General features: G+C 36.7%; 1 protein-coding gene across 4 annotated transcripts in view; it reads left to right on the top strand.

Moving 5' to 3' along the window:
* The window catches only part of BCKDHB (branched chain keto acid dehydrogenase E1 subunit beta), a 280,770-nt gene that overhangs the window by 212,104 nt on the left and 47,452 nt on the right, over window positions 1–21,214 (top strand). For 2 of the 4 annotated variants that reach the window (XM_081250891.1, XM_081250888.1), the window contains one exon: window positions 12,211–12,357. In XM_081250891.1, coding sequence (XP_081107017.1) covers window positions 12,211–12,351 — 141 coding nt within the window. In that variant the 3' untranslated portion in view covers window positions 12,352–12,357. Of the gene's footprint in view, window positions 1–12,210; window positions 12,358–13,918; window positions 14,736–15,661; window positions 15,753–21,214 lie in introns of those variants that run through there. The other 2 variants (XM_081250890.1, XM_081250889.1) reach the window with 2 other exon arrangements.

The following is a 21,214-nucleotide window of genomic DNA, read 5'->3' as shown; positions in this document are numbered from 1 at the left end:
AGGAAACTCATGGCATGTAGAAATCTGCTCAAGCTGTGCTGAGTGAAACAAGTGACTTAATACTCTCATCTAACCCTCATGTAACAGGAACAGAAACCGGCAATCGGTGGGTCTGCCTCCAGAATTGCTCGCAGGGCAGATTGATGTGTGAACACTATATTTACAGGACCAAAACCCCACTACATTTGCTCTGCAGCTGTGTTTAATGGTTATCAGTTTGGCACATGGCATGATTATTTTGGAGAGAGAATAGACGCTTCAGATTTCCTTTTGGCAATTCTGGAGTCACTGAAGTACCTACTGCTGAAGTGAATCATATGAACTTAATTAGATTTGCTACATCATTAGCATTTGAGGAAACCTAAGGAAAATTCTTGTGCGTTGGTGATTGGTTAGGTCAAATAGAAGCACGCTTATTGAGGGGGCTGGAAATTGAAAAAGATGAAATTCTAATGCCTCATAACCCAGGTATATTCTCTACATAAATCATTTTTTAATCCAGCTGTCAAAGTGATACTTTCCCAGGGAATGACCGAAATGCTTGTCTCAGACCACTGGGACCTCTCTGCTTCCAGGCACAGGGATGGACTCCTCTGCACACGGCCAAGTCCACTTGATGGCATGTGTGTGTGGACAACGAGCTTTACACCTAGAGTGAGAGCTCACGGCTATTTAATAGACACCCCAGGGCCAGCTGGGCAGGCTGTGCTGGTAACCACTAATTGAAGTTGGCAGACCTCATACCACACTTAAATCTACATTTTAACTTTAAGGTGAACTTCATTGCAATGTATTGTCTGTTGTTTTCATTGCAGGAAAAGAACTTAATTTTCTTCCCAAAAGGCATTTCTTTAAATGCTCCAGAAATTTTCTTCTGTACTTTGGATCCTGCAAAGTGACTTACTCGTGGAGAAGAGCCATAAAATATTTACTGTGAGGAGAGGATTGCATTTTGTATTCCAATTTCAGTTAAGGCTAGGATACAACCTGTAATCTATGTTTATCGAAACCATTTTTCTAATCTATCAAAAAGCCGTCACATTCTTTACCAAATGACTTAGCCACCTAAGTTCATCTAGATGTTATCAGCGATAGGGAAGTAAATGAAAGCAAGCAAATTTAATTTCCTGGTGAAGCACTTGAATGATTTTTGTTTAACTTTTAGAAGAAGAAACTTTAAACGTACAGCCTACCATAGATTGAACATACAGTTTTTCCTGAAAATTCAGGATCAGCTTCAGAACCCCAAAGTGGCAGCTCCTGCTCTGCACTCAAGCAAGTGGCTGGTAATTAACTAGAAACAAGTTCCAATCTTGTCCCCTACACCTTCCCCTCAGTGTCTCCCCAGCGAGTACATAAAAGACGCAAAACATATCCATCCGAGCTTTAACCTCCAGTAACTCTAATTAAACAGACCCTTCTATTCCTCCCCGCCCCCTCCAAGGCACTAAACTGCTAAGCTTTTTATTAAAACTGAAAAAACAAAATCTTGATTGGAATTGACATAAATGAGCAGACAATTTCACCAGTTTCTCTTTCCCGGGTATAATGGTAGCCCAGGATACAAATTTTACCTTGTATCCAAACAAGACTCTTTTGCCCACTTTTAAAGTCTTGCAGTGCACTCAAGGGTAACCAGGCCAGCTGGTTCAAATACCGCCGGGGCTGCATCTACCTGTGTGACCTCGGTCACCTCATTTAACCTTCATCAGCCTTGGCGCCTCACTTGCTGCCACCACCTAGGCTAGTTGAAAGGATTAAGTGAGATGATATACATAATTATACTTGTTTATTATTAAAAAAGAACATCTCTTGGTTACTATTTAGTGAATCTCTGGCTTTGCTGTTCTCTGTCTACATGTACTTACTCCTTTTCCTGAACCTATAGGCATAAGGACACACACATTTTTTTCCCTGTAGCTTCTGCGTTGTTTCTTAGGATATTCGTCACGCGTTGCTTAAAGACAAAATTATTTTTCTGTGTCCATGTGTGCTTGTGCACATCATTATCTGTGATATATGACAAATAGAGAATCTCATGTGATCTCTTTGGGGGATCAGTGCTATGTGTCTTAGCCTGGTGCCTAATTGAGGGACCTGATTAAATTTTTATATAGTTCAGCTCCAAGTAAGGAGATAAAAAATAGTAAGTAAATGCTCTGGTCCATTCAGATAAAATATGTGAACATCACCTATTTATAGAAACTATATAAATGTAGTTCATCAAAATGTACTAATGAGCAGTATCTCTGGACATTTCTAATATTAAATTTTTGCACTTAACTATAAAAGTAACCAGAACCAGGTCTCAGTTACTAACTACACCTTCACTAGTGTATCTATGGTTTAATCAGGCTTGTTAGAAATTTGTCCACACTGAGCATACAGTACAGACTTTGTGAGAATATGTGCAGGATTGGGTTCATCTCATCAGCCTACAATTTATACAAAGTTGGAAGTAGAAAAGGGGATGTGCATTATCCCCCTAATTCTCAAATATCTGGATTCTTGAAATTTCAACATGAAAATGTGTGTATGCAAATGTATAGACATTCAACCTGAAAAGCTTCTTTGCAAGAAATATTAACCAACTGTAAAGGTAGAAACATACATATGTAAATACAGTAAAGAAGAAAATATGTTTTGGATTCTGTATTATATTTTTATTGGATGCAGACCATAATTACAATGGCTAGATTTGTTTTCAGGAATAGGTTAAACTCATCATATTAGCAAAAGTTATCTGCAAATAAATAATGAGAGCTCTTATAGGTCTTTTCTTTACTCAGTCAGAGGTTCCTGCCAGAAGCTTGTTTGCTTTGTTAATTTGTTCAATTATTAAACTTTGAGAATGCTACTACTACTGGGATCTACTTAACAAGTTTGGGAATAAACCTCCCTAATAATTGATGGTAGCCTAAAACATTTATTTCTGTGCTTTTCTTATTAAAATTGCAGTGATCTGGTGAACAGAATTAAACTGCTGAAAAATAACTTGGTCTGATTTATTCATTCAGCAAAACCGAGCTTAAAGGCTGTGTTGCTATGGCACCCAAGATTAACTTAAAAAAAAAAAGTATGCTTAATTTCAGTAAAAACATTGACACATCTCTTTTGGCATTATGTAGATAAAATAGAGTTGATTTTTCCTTGATTGTTTTTACATTTAGAAAGTTGTTTTAGCATTCTTTTAAACATAAACTAGAAATTTAACATATTTAAAGAGTAAGAGAAAACAGTAAAGAAAAACCCATTATACTGTAACAAAAGAGAATCATTTGTAAAATAGCAAATATTTTAGCCCTCTTTTTTTTTTTCTTTTTATCCCGCTTCTTAAACTTTTTAGAAAGATGGTGCCAGATGGGGGAAATCACTCTATTCCAGTAGTTTCGTTTTATAATTAGTCTTGAAACTTAAAAAAATAGGTTGCAAAATTGGAACAGTGACAAATCCCACTAGAAGTTTTCTGAGTGCAGGTTCAATCCCCCAGACTCTAAAAGAATATATTTTCTATGCCATGAAACAAAGGAATCATCAGGTCGCTTCAGCTAGAATTGATTTCTGCCTTCTGAGCACCATTTGGTGTTGCGAGAATACTATACAAAGAATTTTGTTGCAGAACAAGCAGAAAAATTGAATGCTTTGTAGGATCATCAAAAGTTGCTTTACAGGAGCATTTAAAATTTCCTAGTGCCAAGCAAAGCAAAAATCCTACCTTACAGAGAGCGATTTGTTCATGAGACGACCCAGTGCTGCTACTCGCTTATGTTTATCATTATGCATTCACATTCTAGGGAAATTCCACTTTCAAACTTTGCTGCCGTGTGGATGCTTTCTTCTATAGAAAGAATTTTGAACTATAAAATTTGACCAGCTTCGGCATCTGTGGAAATTTGAGAGCATTGCCTTTTTTTTTTTCCTCTCTATTGAATGCAAAGTGTTTTAACAAAAGCATTGTAGCCACAGTACATATTAAATGTCCAAATCTGCACATAGTGTATCTCAAAAGAATTTAGACTTTTAACTTTTTAAAATGTGTTGTAGGAAGATTTAATGAAGAAATGATTTTTTTTTTAGCTTTCAGTTGAAAATGGTGAGGCTGCTTCAGGTCATAGCCCAAGACTGTATCTAGGGGAAAGTTTGAAAACAGAACCAAACCAAAATGGTTTGGATGAGGTGCTAGTTTTAACTTTATGATTGCTAATTTATTGTTTATGAAAAATTAAAATGAGTTAATATTCGTAAAATATTTAGTACAGTCCCTGGGCCAAAGTGAGCACTATGTACTTTTTTAAAAAGTGATTTCTGATAAGATTATAAATTATAGAAAGAAGTTGTCACTTGCTTTCACTTATTTCTGATTTTAAAATAGTGAAATTTATTTACATAATAAATTATTGACTTTAATGTTAAATTTTGATTTTAAAATTTGTTCCACCTCAGTTTCTACAGTAATATACAATTAATGTATAGAGATTCATAGATAATTTTATATTAAGACTTTGTATATTCTGACACAGCTGTTGAATTTGAACCATGAATCATTTCTATTTATGTTTTAATATCATTCTCCAACTTTGTGTTAGGTAGCTAGACTGTATCCAGGGAAACCCATTTAGATCAGAAATAACATTTCTGTCTAACTTCAGAAAAGAGGCTTCCATTTTAAAAATGGAGTTTTAATTTAAATGACTATCCTAACTGAGAATTCAGTTCCATTCTTTAACTAGCTGATTGGAAAACAAAAATTGTACCAAATTGCCAGGAATTTGCATTAAAGAGGAAGAATTGGACTTTTTTTTTTAAGTCAGCCATTGAAGATATTCTAGTGAAGTTAAGTAATAGAGATCTTAGCTTTTAATTTAGTCAAGATTTTGATTATAAATGAAAGCTTTGCTGAAATAATTGGGATTGACTATAATGTTTTAGGTGCTATACAAATCTGGATGAAATTATATTATTCATATACTGTCTTATTTAGTTTTATTGTTTCAACTGTGTCTTAAAAGTAAGAGACCTCATATCAACAAGTGTTTGCATCTCATGTGCATGGTGTTAGAAAAATAAAATAAACATAGCTGTAATGATGGGGGAAGTATCCTGTTAGTCTGGAGGTAAATTAGGGACTCTGCTGTCTGAAGAATAAATTTCATAGGTCTGTGCTATATACAAAATTGGTACAGACGTAAAATGTATATTTTAAGCTCTGTTTTAAAAACACGATACCTTCTGTTTAAACCATTAGCTTAAATGCAACATTTTATTTTACATTAGTAAAGTTGTATTTATTTAATTCAGCAATGAAATTAATTTGGAGTTGCTGGCACAGGGCCTTCACAGGTTTCTGTGACTCATTTGTCATTCAAGACACCAGCATCATTTTTTCCTCACCTGCTGAAACATGTTTTGGCCGTGGGCAAGTGTTCATGGTAGATTTAGTACAAATTTTCTCTGATAATATTTGGAAACTGGGTGATGTCTAACCTTGCGTAAATAACTAGGACTAATCAACTTAAAGTCAAAATGTAAGTCTCTAAGTTCATGGACTTTAAAGCTATCAAACATGTATCATTTTGGTATATTAATTTAGTTTTTCTCATAATATTTTGGTTTAACTCTTGCTCTGCTCATTATGATTCCTAGACAAAGAATTGCATTTAGAAGCAAAACCTGTTGTTTATTGTTAAATAATAACAAGGACTAAATGGTATTGGTTTAAAACTTCACAAATCACTTAAAGCTATTTCTTAATGTTTTTCCTAGAGAAGAAATGATAACTCTATGATCTATGTGTCTTGTTCAGTGCTTGTTACGTTTATAGTTTAATTTACCCTCACTCCCAATGCCCTCTTAGAAACAAAATGTATTCTCCTAGTTTAAATGCATTATGGTGGCATAATAATTATTATGTGATATAACCTGGACCTTTTTGTTTGCCAAGTAATTTAAAAATCAGTTTTGTGAGTTATTACTTTGAAATTAAGTTGTGGATTGATGTTTCTCATTATTCCAAGAAGGAACATAAAATCTGGATTTATCAGATAATCTTATAGGCAATGTATTTTGACTTTGATGTGTTTCTCATTGCAGTGACCTGCATTTCTGACTTTCCATTAAATGTTTAGGAAAATTAGTTGAATAGTTTTTCAGGAAAGTGAAAGGGATTCATCATCCTGTATCAACTGTAAGAAAGTAGAAACATATATGAAAGACCTAAATTTTCTTATCTCACTTTCAACTTCACAATTTTCCAACTCGAGATGCTATGTAGTCTTATGCAATGGGCTGTATCCAACTTTCCGTCATTAGAAGGAGTGAAAATAATTATTCCAAAATTGTTCTTAGAAAGAAATCTGAGTCTGAAATTGCCTTGAATTAAAAAACAGAAAACAAACGACTGCTTTAAAAATAAATCAAATGATATTTTATGGGCTTTATTCTTGACCTTTTTGAAGTGTGTGTGCCTCGATTATATTCAGTTATCTTTTGGGCTCTTTTACTTGGAAGCTTCCTGTAACTGACTGACAGGCTACTTTTCTATAGTAGCAATGCTTGGAAATTAAGTTCTTTCCATGGGAATGGGGGGGTGGGGTGGATTTTTTAACCATTTCTGGAGCTTCTGACTTCCTGATCTGGCCACACTTATTAACCTGTCATTCTAGGCCCAGGAACTGGCAGTAAGTGTGTAGGCTCCCTGCTCCGCACCAGGGGGCAGCACCAGATCCTGCCTTTCACTGGATGCAGCCTGGCTCCTTCAGTAACTTCAGTGGTCTCCACCCTCCTTCCTCATACAGCACTTAAACTTGTTTTGGTATTTTCTTGCATTTTTTAAGGCTCAGTAAGTGTCCAGTAAATGGTAGCTGTCAGGCACTGTGTCACAATGGATATTACTTCTCAGTGTTGACTGTTCTGTATACCAGAATCTTGTCTTCAATGATGATTTGAGCTATCATTTCAGATACCTTGTGTTTATTAGAACTTGAAAAATCTTAAGAGGGAAACAAAGACCTAGCAATTATTAGGTCAATTATACTTCAAAAACAAACAAACAAACAAACTCATAGAAAATGAGATCAGATTTGTGGTTACCAGAGACAGGGGTTGGGGGGAGGGGGAATTGGATGAAGGTGGTCAAAATATACAAACTTCCAGTTATAAAATAAATAGTACTAGGGATTCGCTGTACATGATAAATATAATTAACACTGCTATTTGTTATATATGAAAGTTCTCTTCACAAGGAAAAATTTTTTCTATTTTGTTAATTTTGTATCTATATAAGATGATAGATGTTCACTAAACTTATGGTGATAATCATTTCATGATGTATGTGAGTCAAATCATTATGCTGGACACCTTAAACTTATACAGTGCTGTATGTCAATTACATCTCAGTAAAACTGGAAGAAAAAAACCCTTGCAATTATTGAGCACTACGGTATGTCAGGCATGAAAGCAGGTACTTCTCATGGGCTGCTGCTGCCCAAGCTAGAGATGCAAAAAGGCAAGGTAACAACAGAGTCACGAAGCAATAGAATATCACAAGGACAGATGGGTTAGAAGTGGATTTATTTAGAGAGAAAAACACTCCACAGACAGAGTGTGGGCCATCTCAGAAGGTAAGAAAAGGCACAAGGACAGAATTTGTAATACTTCTCTTTTGCTGTTGACTAAACAGAGCCTTGGAGAGGTTAAATCCTAGTAGAACAAAGATTCCTTTCAGATAGAATTCCAAATTCCTTGCTGTATCAATTATATTATACAGCCTTGCCATAAAAACAAGAAAAAGATTTGTTGAGAGTGACCGTAGCCACACTGCGGAATGCTGGAGGCTGATTTCAGTGATGTGACTCCTGTGACACGGTGACAGGAGAATTTATGGCTGACGTCCTTAAAACTTTCATGGGGAAATGAGGCTAAGTGTTGAGACGTCTTGAGCGATCCCATGAAAGCCCTAACTTAGATACATTTACATACACATGTAATAACACATAACCTGTGTTACATTCACCAAAACATACGGATAAATGCAATACTTAATTTTTTGTGTGATGAGGACTTTTAAGAGCTACTCTCTTAGCAGCTTGCAAATTTGCAATACAGTGTTATTAACTTCAGTTGATATTGAGTACACTTAATTTTTAAAGCCTATCAGTAATATTTCGTCTTAATCATGGATCCTATTTTATTAATTTTTATTTATTTTTATTTTCATCTGCTAGAAAATTTACAGGATCTCTGTCGTCCGCAATTTCTCCAAGATACTTAAAATTTTATTTTGTTTTGTTACAGAAAATCCGCAAATAGAGAATTTTTCTTTTGCCTGGGTCTATGATTTTTTTATTTGAAATTGTTATTTCACATTGTTTGCTTCCTTTTCTGGTTATAACATGCATAGCAACCCAGATGGCTAATACATAAACAAGTTGAGTTATGCTTCTTTAAATTATTTAGGATAGCCTAGGAGTTTCCTGATACCCAGGACCATCTGTTTATTGCTCTATGTGTTACCTTCATGCTTAAGTGTGTGCTTTCAGCTTTTTCACGTCTTAAAGTCTACCTTCCTTATATACGTGGGAAAGGCTTCTTAGACCGAATTTAACCCTTTTGAGGCTCTGTTGTAAAACCTTAATCCCAGCTTGCCTTCCATTTTATTTTTATTTTTTCTTGTTATTGCTGTTCTCAGTAGTTGTGCTTCAAATTTTGCAGAACGAATGTAGTCAGGTTTGAGCCTTAACTTGGCTCTGTACGTAGCTTGTCAACCTTGGGCAAGTTCCTTCACCTTTGTTTCTTCATCTGTGAAATGGAATATAATACCTACCTCATAGATTTGTTAAAATGTTTAAATGAGATAAAATACAACTCATTTAGCACCACACCTGCTACATCATAAGTACGGGTTACTATTAGTAACATATTTTGGAAAGAAACTTCTCATACTTACAAAAAGACATATTCAGAAGTAAATTCAAATACCCTATATTAGAGTTTCATGCAAGGGTCTTTTGGAAGGAATATCTGTTTTTCTCAAAGCATCTGATTATTTATACCACAAGCACAGTATATGTAGGTGTTACTACCTGATTGATTTAGGGTTTACTTTCAGTTCTTCTCATTGGATCCAGGGTGAAACTTTGGACCATGAATAGCTGGCAGGAAGTTTCTCCTGGCACCTGGCTGGGTTCTCTTCTGTTGCCCCTGGTTACATGCTCCACTGTGATTTGCTCTGTAACCTCACCGTCCCATCTGTCATTGTTCTGTGTGGATTGAGCCCGTCCACCTACAAGCTCCCCAGAGAAAGGCCAGAAACTGGTACTTCTCATCTTAGCCCCTGTGCTGGAGACGTACCTGCAATCCTCATGACAACCCTGTGGGTTAGGTAACTATTTATTCTGCATTTTATGCAGATTAATATTTCTGAATCAAAAATATAAGTGTACTTATGTGACCAATGGAAAAAAAGAATATGATGAATCTGGATTGTTTTGAAAATTCAGGGCATATGGTTGCTATAGTTATGGTGTCAAAATGTGGTATATAATGAAGAGAGATACTTTGTGCAGGATTAATCTGGTACATTGATCTATAAATCTGCCAATGAGTTTCAAATATTCCTTTTTCTGTGTGTGTGTGTGTGTGTGTGTGTGTGTGTGTGTATGTACAGCTTCTATATGAAAAAAAACTGAGCTTGAACAAGGATGCCAGTTTTAATGGTTGCCCAAAGAAACATGTGGTCACACATAAATCATTCATATGTGAACCAGTTCAGTGGGAAGTAACTCTGTACAGCTGCTTGACCCAAACATCTTATTTCCAGTTGCTTTAAAAGAAGTTTTAACCAAGTCCGTGGAAAGAATAACTTGTCTCTTTAATATGCTTTAGATAGCAAAGCATTAAAATTTCATACTGTTTCCATAGGTTAGGGTATATCCTTATAAAACTGAATCATATATTCTTGAATTATCTTCCATGATTTTTATAATTACTTTTTATATATTTATATATAGTAATTTATAATAATTTAATTCCATATACCTTACAGTAATTGTTTCCAAATTAAGAAAATGCTATATATAAAATCACAAATTTGTGTTAACACAAAATAGGAACTTTTATCCACATAAGATGATTCTTCTTTTTACTCTTTACTTTTATATCAGTGCCAATTAATTACAAAAGTCATACTGTGTCACAAAAGCTCCAACAATACATACAAGGTACAAGTAGAGTCCTTTGTCACTTCCTTGTCACTCCCAGCCTCCAAGGGTGGCCTCTGTTGACAGTTCAAGTGTGACCTCACAGACCTCTTTTTCTATGCTCCTGCAAACATGTAGATGTATTCCTGTAGAGTGATTCTCACATTCTTGAGAAATTAGAAGCATTGCTGTTTAAAAATAAATTTTAGTTTGGTGATGTTGGTCATTCTGCTAAAAGGAGTGATTTTCACAAATACTGAAACATCATTTTGTCATAGGCCAGCTTTCCAGGGAACTAGTTAGAAAGAATAATATTTTATAACAGGTGTAAAATCAAAGGTATTTAAGGGAAATATTTTCCCCTGGCTTTTCTGTATTTTGCAGTGCCTGTTTGTGTATGAAGAATGCAGTATTCAGGGGAGGCGGAAAAACAGCTTGTGTCAACTCAAGTAATAAACTGAGTTAATCCTAAATTGACAATTTAAATCCCTTTAAAATAACTTGTTTCAATCAAGAAACAGTCTACCCAATCTGTCATCTCTTTTGAGCTTATTAGTAGTGGAATTTCTCAGGTGACTCTTTAAACTTTATGTCTGCAAGGTTCTCAAGTTATTGATGAAGATTTCCTGTTGCTGGGAAAACCAGCACTATTTGCTGTTGGATACTGTAAGTCGCAGTAGTTATTTTGGGGGCAGGGAGGGTGTGTAAATGGCCAGCTGCTTCCCTTTGGAGCTGACTGTTCTGTTCCCAGGCCCTTTCTGCCCTGGTACACTTGTCACTGGGAGAAATATATACAGAAGATAGGGACTGAGCCTCAGCATTCCTTTAAAAATTTCTGCTCAAATGAAATGTAAAAATACAGTTAGTAAAATATGTAAGAAAATGTGGACCTTTCCAAAGCATTTGTGACACAAAGCAATGGAGAAAGTGGATGTGTAAACTCAAAGATGTGATTTCAGGTAATAGCCGTGAATGGTAATATCATTTTCCTAAGAATAGTTGAATCACATATCTCTTTTTAGATTTCTTTTAACTCTCTAAAAATTTTATTTTCAAATTTGAATTTGTCACTTGAATAACATTTTTTTTTCCCTGAAGATAACTTTCTACAGGGTCTCCTGTGGTCAGGATCTTACATTTTTTTTTTAATTAATTAATTAATTTTTTATTGAAGTACAGTTGATTTACTATGTAGTGTTAGTTTTAGGTTACAGCAAAGTGATTCAGTTATACATATGTATATATTCTTAGGGATCTTACATTTTTTTGAACCAGATCTCTAGCCTCCTGGAGTTCATAGTCTCTCAGGGAAGATAGATAATTGGGCAAAAACAGTGGATTGTGCTGAGTTCAGTGCTGTGGGAGTTCAGGGCAGAAGCCTCTCTCCCTCATCAGTGGTGCAGAGTTGGGGAGGTGCTGTCAAGGAAGGCTTCCTGGTGGAGGTGATTCCCAAGGTGATAGCTGAGAGATGTTCGCACATCAGTTGGGCAAAGAGAGGTAGTGGGCTTGGGGACTGTCAGTGTCTGCAAAACCTGGCTGTGAGAGAGACCTGAACATAGGCAAGTAACTGGTAGTTCAGTCTGGTTTCATAGAGTAATTATAAATATTTATTGTGAAAGTAATACATGTTTGTCCTATATAAAATTTGAAAAATTTAAGAAACAAGAGAAAACACTAATTTCAAGCTACAGAGTTTACTGTGAACATTTGTCATGATTTTGTCATACCTTACATTTATACGTGTACAACAGCCTGTTTGGTATAATTCCACTTTGTCTTAAGCAACAGGTACGTATGTAGGCATAAAATGCATATGCATATATGAAAACATATCTTAAGTAAAACTCAGATCAGGCCAAACATGCTATTTGTTACCTGCTTTTTTCACATTATAATATTATTATAATGTAAAAAAATTATAATGCCCCTGGATGCCATTGTATTTGAAAGTGAAATGTTTCATTTCTGTGAATAAAATATTTTTGAAGCTAACCATCTGGATTCTTCTCTGCAGGAAGAATGTTTCCTGAACCTGGAGGCTCCTATATCGAGGGTATGTGGGTACGACACGCCGTTCCCTCACATTTTTGAGCCGTTCTACATCCCAGACAAATGGAAGTGCTATGACGCCCTTCGAAAAATGATCAACTATTGACCACAGGTAAGTCTGTCCTGCGTTTCGAGAAAGCTGGTGAGTGTTCCTCACATTGACGTCCTGTTGATCAAGGAACAACCGTCATCATTGTGTTGTCTTTTCATAAATGGCAACTTCCTAAACGAAGTGTGGATTTCAGGAAAAAAAATGTGAATTTATAGTAGTATGTTTACATTTAATAGAAATATATCAAGCATATTCATTATCTGATTTCTATAAAACAAATACATGCACATGTTAACATTGAATAATCACTAGATGATGATGCCGTCTGCCATGATTGCAAATATACCTTACCCTGTTGTTCCAACTTTATCCTCATGTCTATATATTTTTATCGGCAATTTAAACTGTTCATGAATAGGGTTAATTTCTGTCATTTAAAGATGGCCCTCAGGCACCATTAAATTGGACTCCAGTGATTTAAACTATATGATGATCCATAGCATTCTGAAATTTGCCTTCACGTTATCTTGAAACATGTTTGTTGAACAGGAAAGCTATTTATTATGTATAAGGGAAATTGTTACTTAAAAAAAAAAAATCCAGCACCGTTACCATTCCCAGAACCTTTCTTGGCAGGTGAATGTTTTAAAATTATGGCTAATAAGTGACATTTATTCATTGTGGTTTTCTAGGTCATGCTTTTCTGTCCCTCTCGCAGTGTTATTCTAGCAAAAATGAATACCATTTAAAGACTGTTAAGTTAGTTTTCAGGGCTTTAATATAGAAGATGCTATCGCCAATACACTGATTTATTTTACCTTTGGCATTTGTGAAATGGTTCAAAATGCGTAGATAGGGATTAAGTACTGTACATTTTAATATCTAGGTTGTCCAAATAATAATAATACATTTTGAAGAACCATGATCTTTGAAAGGAAAGGGAAGAATAGGCCTTATATAATAACATAGCCCATACTTTTTAAAGATTAGGAAATACTATGATTCTTGAATTCTGTGTATGGGTAGTAAAGGCAGCTCACCTCAAACCAAAGAGAGAGATACCTTTACATTTGGGCACGTAGAGGAAATATTGCCCTCCATCCACCACTATGATCCCCACCTTTTTGTAGTTCTATTCTATCCTCTATTCTGAGGATATTGTCATAGGCATTAATAGGGCCGTTAGTCTACATGCCCCAGTATTCTCTCAGACATGCAGAGGTAGACACTGTATTTCTGATGTCCTCTTAATGTCTGTGAGAGCAGCTAGCTTCTACAGTCTCACTTAAGCCTGGTTAGAGGACTTCCTCACTTTTATGTCCATCTTGTTCCTTGCATGGACCATCCATAATGGAGAGTCAAGGTAGTACTCTGTGGCCATGTCCTTGTTGTTATTTTTAAAGTAATCTTTAGGTGCTGGTTTTAAATTTGGATTTGTATTTCTTTTTGAACCTAAAAAAAACAAATTTAGACCCCTCATGAAAATACGATAGAAGAAGAGTAGCTCCTCTATGCTAAAAGTTACATACGGCATTAAAGAAAGTAGTCATGCAGTTGAGAAAATCTGTATTTAATTCACGGTGGCCAGAGTGTCTATAATCATTATTGACTTCTTTTACAGAAAAACCGGAAGATTAGGACTAGATACGGGAATATTTTTCTGAATTTTTTTATATTTCCTCTTCTTGAAAATAGAGTTTTTATGAAATGAACCGACTTGGATATTGACCGAAAAATGATGATTTACTTATTGTATTCACACATATGAATTGATAATTTCCATTAAGAGTTATTTCAGATTAATTTTTAAAACTATTCTGCATGGTAGGCTTATAAATTCCATTTAATTACGTCAGTAAATATTGGATGTGGGATACTATTCAATAAAGCAAAAATGAGACTGTCTCCAGCTTGCGTCTCTTTTTTGTTTTTGCCCTTAGTAAAAAGAATTCTTGTCGCAGAGTAAAAAAAGAGTGATGTAACTTGTTAATTCCATCTGAATGAAAGGGAAATGTTTAGGAATGCTGATTTTTCAACTTTATTGTATTTGGTTTCATTCTTTATGGCTAAGACAGTTGTATGTTGATGAAACTTCTGGAAGGTTTTTCCTTGTTCTTCCCACTGGTCCCAACAAGGTGGTCTACTGAGGGGCATGCTCACTTTTTCTCCAGAGCGTGGTGAGGCAGGAAGGATCATCTTTGCTTCCGCTCTTTCTTTTTCTGGGAAGTGGACAGCCTGAGCCTGTCTTTTGTTATAAAATCATCAAGCTTTTGCTGCAGTGTTTTGTTTTTTTTGGCCACGATGTTGCAAAACAAATATGTTTTTCCATGTCCTGTATATTAATATGTAGCTAAAAAGAAAAACAGCATGAATAACAACATAAGGAGGAAGCCTCCTTGCTGGGGACTTTGTCAGGGCCTCTTGTATCTGACTAGGTCTTTCCCGCCCTTCACCATAGTGTAGACAACGGCCTCAGGGACCCCTTTGCAGAAGCCCTCACCCTCCGGCCCTGCCCTCAGAGGGGCTGCTCTCATCCCTGCCTTCCCTCCCATACACCCAAGAAGAGCTCTTCTCACCAGTTCCAGCTGAAAGATTCCTCCCCACACACACCCCGATAAAAATCAGAGAAATAGGGTCATGTAGTGTTTTCCTTTCTCTATAAACACTGGAAAAATGGACATTTTTTTTAATGATTGCAAATGTATATATTACTTTAAAACTACAGTTTAAAAAGTTGTGTCCTGTTTATTTTTATCAGATGTTTGGAGGAGGATATGGAAAGTGACATTTGTAGATTGCCAGAGACTTGGAGTAAAGTAAAGAAGGCACTTTGTAACAGATTCTGGAGAGCAGTGGCTAAAATAAACAAAGCTTTCCTTAGGGGTAAAAATAAAGCCCTGTCCTTGGTTTATAAAGAGAAACACCTGAACAGTATAGGATGGGAAAAGATGTACTTGTCAGCAATAAGTTTGGAAAAGATATAGGGAATCCATCTGGCTTATGATTCAGAACATTCTGAGTTGAAGACGCCAAAACTCAGTATGGACCTTGGCTTTGGCCTTCCCTCTCTGCTGAGGCTCTAGGCATCCTTGCAGGGAACCCTGTGCTCACATGGTCAGTCCAGCAGAGCAGGGAATATGTGCTGGTCATCCACGTCTGGGCCGATAATGGGTTCTATGTGAACATATTTGGTTTAGTTGGACTTATTTTTTTAGTTGATATTATTTATGATTTCAGTTGAAGTTACTTGTTTTATTGCCATTGGTATCTTTTTAATACTATTTTAAAAATTCATTTGTTGTTGTAAGAATTTTCCCTTAGTTATTTTAATTTTATTTTCTTTAACTCTGTTTCCCTTCTCCAGTTAGCCCTGCAACGCCCACCAGTAAATGCCCCCTTCCCTTCCAAAATAAAGAAGTTACAGTTCATGCTAAACTCGGTCTATGGTGCAAGACGTACATATACATCTGAATAATTGTCTTAAATAAAAGTTTTTTTTACATGAAATGAATTGTTCCATATTGTGAAAATAAGAAAATTGTGATGTGCTCCAAGGACAAAGAACAAGATAAACTCAAAGGGCCAATACTGCCTGAACAAAGAGTTACAGGACTTCTATCACTCTGTCACAATGTGGCCATTGCCATGTCCCAGAGCCCTCCCAAGCAGCATGCCATGCCCCTTTCCCATCCCATATAAAGAAAGACATTTTCCCCATTTTTCTCCCGCTCAGCACACTGAAAGTATACATACTCTGCCCAGTTAGCAGATGACTTGCAGGTTCCCTGGCTATAAAAACAGACAAGCAACCCATGCCCAGTGTCAACTCTCCCTGGCTACCAGGAAGTCGGCCCGCTGTTCTTGCAGCAACTCTTTAATAAACTCTGTCTTCCTTACATTCTGCCTTGTGTCTGGAAATTCTTTTCCAACCTGTGCTCAGACCACGACAAAAGTAGCAATGAGAAGACACTCAAGAGATGTTAAAGGAATTCCAAATTCCTCACTACACCCAGCCTCAGGATAAAGTCTGCTCCATGTGACAATATGAATGTATAAGTGAATATAATCTTCTACGGTTCCAATTACCCAAGTCCTTTCGCAAAAAAATATCACATCCATGTTCCATACAACTGCTAGATATTATCCAAGCTAAGTAAACCGTATACATTAGAAAGAGAAATGAGGCACAAGAGCAAGACAATTACCTCATTTTAGTCCATGAAATTTAAGTCACAGAACCTAGAAACTCTTGCTGGGATCCTGAGAAGACATCCCACAGAGGGCCCACACTCGGTTTCGTGAAATCTCCTTCCTGTCAGCTTGCCTGAGGTGGACTCATGTGGCTTCTGGCTGCTTGGCCTCCCTGCCCCCACTTCTAGAAACAGCACTGCTGTTTGTTTAGAGAACTCCCTCTCCCAGCTCGTGTGGCTCTCTCTGGAGGGGCTGCCAATCCCATTGCCATCCGGCACCGGCCACAGGGATGGCCGTGGCCCAGGCCCTTCGGGTACCACAGTCGGGTTGCTCATGCAGAAGCACAACTTAGTAATAAGCCTCAGACTTGTCAGTGACACTAAATTCTAAAAGACTGGTTCTCAAACTTTTACCAGTTCCAGGCACACCAGGGATAGCACTGATGAGTGTACACCATGTAGGCACACAGCCCTGCCTTAGCAGAGATGCTCAGCTGAGGGGCGAGGAACATGACCCCAAAGCCTCATGTTGGAATTTTCAGAGAGACATGAGGTTTGGAGACTCTGATGTGTTTTCCTAGGCCACTGAACTTGGAAAGAAATAGGAAACATTCATATATGGGCAAAGATTTGGAAACCCTGACACCTGATACCTCCCTGGATACCTCCCAAATATTTAAAGATATTTGCCAGGAAAATGAGAAATAAAATTAGAACAAGAATGAGGAAGTCATAGGTGGAAAGGACTAGAAGTAAAACTGAAAACAAGTTAGATGAAAAGATGTACATCAATAATGGTCATAAGTACACTTTTTGTTGTTGTCGTGCCGTGAGGCTTGTGGGATTTTAGTTCCCCGACCAGGGATTGAACCCAGGCCCTCAGCAGCGAGAACACAGATCCTAACCACTGCACCACCAGAGAATTCCCATAAATACTCTTTTTATGTGAAACAAATGTTCTACATTTGACAAAAGGAATATATCACAGTGAAAATATAACAGTTAAATTCTTTACATTCTAAATGCGTAGTATTAAAATGTAAGCAAAAACTTATAAATGCAAAAGATGTGAACAGAACAGTTGTAGAAGGCTTTGTCACCCCACTTTCAATTTGATACATGAAGTAGACAGGAATAAGTAATAGGTTTAGGTCAATAGAAATATATTTTATACTTTGTGTCTTCATAAACAGAGAGTATGTCGCCTTTTAGCCTATACACAGGCGGTTTAAAAAATTGACCATATAGTGTACTAAGGCACAAAGAAAAATAGCAGTACCTTCCCCAAAGAAAAGAGGATTCAAAGGTACCACATCCCACTTAGAAATAAAAAGGCGCCCAGATAAGTAACTGTGGAAGCAAGGAGGAAACAACTACAACGTAATTAGAAGATAAGATCACTGATGCGCTTCAGCCAAAATTTTACGCACAGATAAATTCATAGACTTTAAATCTTTTAAAAAGAAAAACTGAAAATACAAGGATGCAAGAATAAAGGAGGAAGAAGCACAAGAAGAATGAGAAGAATAATAAAGTTAATAGCAGAACATTCCCAATGAGAAAAATAAAACTGTAAAATCGAAGGGTTTTTTTTGGTAAAAATGAAAGTTTTTCTTTCATTTTATACTGTCTGTTTCCTATGAAGGTGGAGGTTTTTATGTAATCATGATATCAGCAAATAAAGGCTACATAATTGTTGTTCCTATATCGGGTAACACTTTCAAGGTCCTTCATTTGAGGAGAGGAAATAATTTAGCCAAACCTAATTGTTTATCCAATGTATTGATAAACAAAGTTCTTTGTTTTTAGAATATTTTGTTCCACCATTTTAAGAAAATAATTACTAAGGTCTTGTTTTGCTAAGTCCTTCAGTTTCTTGCCGAGGCCTACTTGGCTACCATAAATATCTTATTTCTATGAATTTTCATAAGATACAATGACTGTTGTCGAAGAAATATTAATCAGTCGATCTAAGAAAGAAATGGAAAATTTTATTCAAGCCAAATTTGAGGATTATAACCCAGGAAGGGCATCTCAGAAAGCTCTGAGAACTGTTCCACTCGTTAGAAGTCAAGGCACAGTTGTATAAGTTTTTTGAGATAGAGGGCTGTATGTTAAATGACGTATTATTGACAGTTTACAGAATCCAGATCTAAGTGTCATCGTGGTCCGTTACAAAATCAAGAAGGAATGTTATCTTTACGGAGTTATCTTGTTGATGCTACGAGAATGTTGCTGTTGATGGTCGAGCTGGTATTTCTGCTGATGGGGAAGGTTTGGTGGATTCATAATGCAGACACACAATGCACAGTGTGGGGAGAGAGGAGGCCAAAGGGCAGAGAAAATTTTTTCTGTTTAAATTTTTCTTGTCTTGCCATAAAATATGAATTTTATTTCACACTATAAAGAATTAGAATAAGTTTTAGAAAATATTTTCTTGATGATTTGGAATGTCTGCCTACTTATTACACTGGGATTTTTTCCCCCTTCAGTCCTAATATTTTTTTAATTGAAGTATAGTTGATATGCAATGTTGTGTTAATTTCTGCTGTACAGCAAAATGATTCAGTTATACATATATATACAATCTTTTTTATGTTCTTTTCCATTATGGCTTTCATAGGATATTGAATATAGTTCCCTGTGCTATACAGTAGAACCCTGTTGTTTATCTATTCTGTATATAACAGCTTACATCTGCTAATCCCAGCCTCCCACTCCATTTCTCCCCCAACACCCTCCCCCTTGGCAACCACAAGTCTGCTCTATGTCCATGAGTCTGTTTCTGTTTCGTAGATAGGTTCATTTGTATCATATTTTAGATTCCACATGTTTTACTGGTTCCACAAAGGCAGGGAGCTTTGGTCTGTTTATTACAATTCTGCAGAGCCTAGAAAAGTCCTGGTCTACAGAGGCTCTCAATATGCTGCTGAACAAACCCATGAAAGGAAATGCAGGCCTATACTTGAATCAGACCTTGTACTTGAAAAACACTTAGGCAGAGCCCTCTTTGAGTAGTGTAGACATTTAAAGTAATATATTGATAGTATTTGATATTTTATAACAGTTGATATTCTAGACAATCAGAGACGGGGGTTGTATTTCATTTCTTCAGGAATTTCAGGAACAGAAACAGTCCTTCTGGTAGGACAAGACCTCAAAAAAAGTCCCCAAGAGATGAGCATCGTTTCTATATTTTTAGGCCTATTTCTTCAGATAGATTTCAAAACCATGTATTTTTTAAGGGGCTCTAAGACAATATTGTACATTAAAATGTGTCTGCAAATGGACAAACCAGAATAGAATACTCATTCAAAACTGTTTATTTGAGAGTGATGAGACTGTCAGTAATTTTCCTTTATTTTCTTCATCTCTGTTCTTGTAAGTCACAAACGGAGAGCCAGCCTGGCTCAGAGCTGTCCTACCAGTGGTCCCATCTTCTGTTTGGTCTGCAGACTTGGGACTGGGCCAGAGGTAGGACACCATGCCCTTGGCCACAGTGACTAGTCAAGGGATGGGAGGTGACCCAAACCAGCCAATCAAAGCCATTTTCAGGATTTTTCAAACAAACAGATCTGGGGTGATGTTATTCTAGAAGGACCTACTGCTACCTTCCCTGTAGAGGAAGCATCTTCATCCGAGAAAGAAAGGAACCGATGTACTAAGGAAAGATGTTCTACAAGCTGGGTCAGCCCCACCACGGCCAGCTGGCCAGCTCCACTGCTGCCATGTGCAACCTCAACTTCCTTTCACTCTGTGAGCAATCACCCCAGGATCCTCCTTCCACTTTGTTCTAAATTGGATTTCTGTTGCTTGCAAACAGAAACATCCTAATTCAGTCCTTCCAATGCTTTGGAATATATTCTTTTTGAAAGAAGAAAGTCCACATGTTTTAACTAAAATATACTTGGTGAAAACCCTCCACCCTTGGGACTAGTCTATGTATTGTGCTTGATTGTTTTCTTATCTACGCCATGCAAACTAGATGGAGATATTGTGTTAATATCAAGTATCTTAGCCATAAAATAAATGAATTCAGACTTTCAGCCTGAAAGTTGAATGCTGGCGACCTTCCCTTAGGCCAAGAAAATGAGCAGTTCCACAGCATCTGTCTTTTGGAAGTCTTACTCTTTGGAGGCTTATTCACATAAAGTGCTTTACTGAAGTCATGAGACCTTAAAACTGTTTTTAAACTTACCCATATAGCCCCAAACAGCCCTTGGGAATTTTCTTTTTTAAAGAAGTTTAATATGCCTGTGGTCAGTCTAATAGCAAATGTTTCTTTGAGGATACTTTGTGTAAATTCCCCATATTTTCCTCTTTCCATTGAAGCATACATTTACTTTCACCCTATTTCATCTTTTATGTGAAATATTTCGAGGTCAGAGAATGTATGTGTCGTGACTGTGTGCCTTTCACCAAATGTAAAAATTGCACATTACAATTCATCTTCCCTAGGTTACCCTAACCCAGAGGAAAAATTAAATTAATACTAATAGCAACAAGTAGAGTTTTGGGGTTTTTTTGTTTTTTAGTTCTATCCCAACTGCTAGACAGCCTCATCAAGTTTTCCCTAATTATTTGGGAGAGTTGCTGGAGGGTTGCTTGGACAACCATGAGGAGTCCACAGTTCTCTGGCTCTGGCTTCACATCCCTGCAGAAGTGTCTGCTGCCAGCAGCTACAGAAGACACCACAGGGCTGCCGCTGCGACAAGGGCCACCTGCAG

The sequence above is a fragment of the Mesoplodon bidens genome (genome assembly GCF_964165515.1).
Source record: "Mesoplodon bidens genome assembly, chromosome: 12".
Classification (NCBI taxonomy): Eukaryota; Metazoa; Chordata; class Mammalia; order Artiodactyla; family Ziphiidae; genus Mesoplodon; species Mesoplodon bidens.
This window is presented reverse-complemented; position numbering and strand designations above follow the sequence as displayed.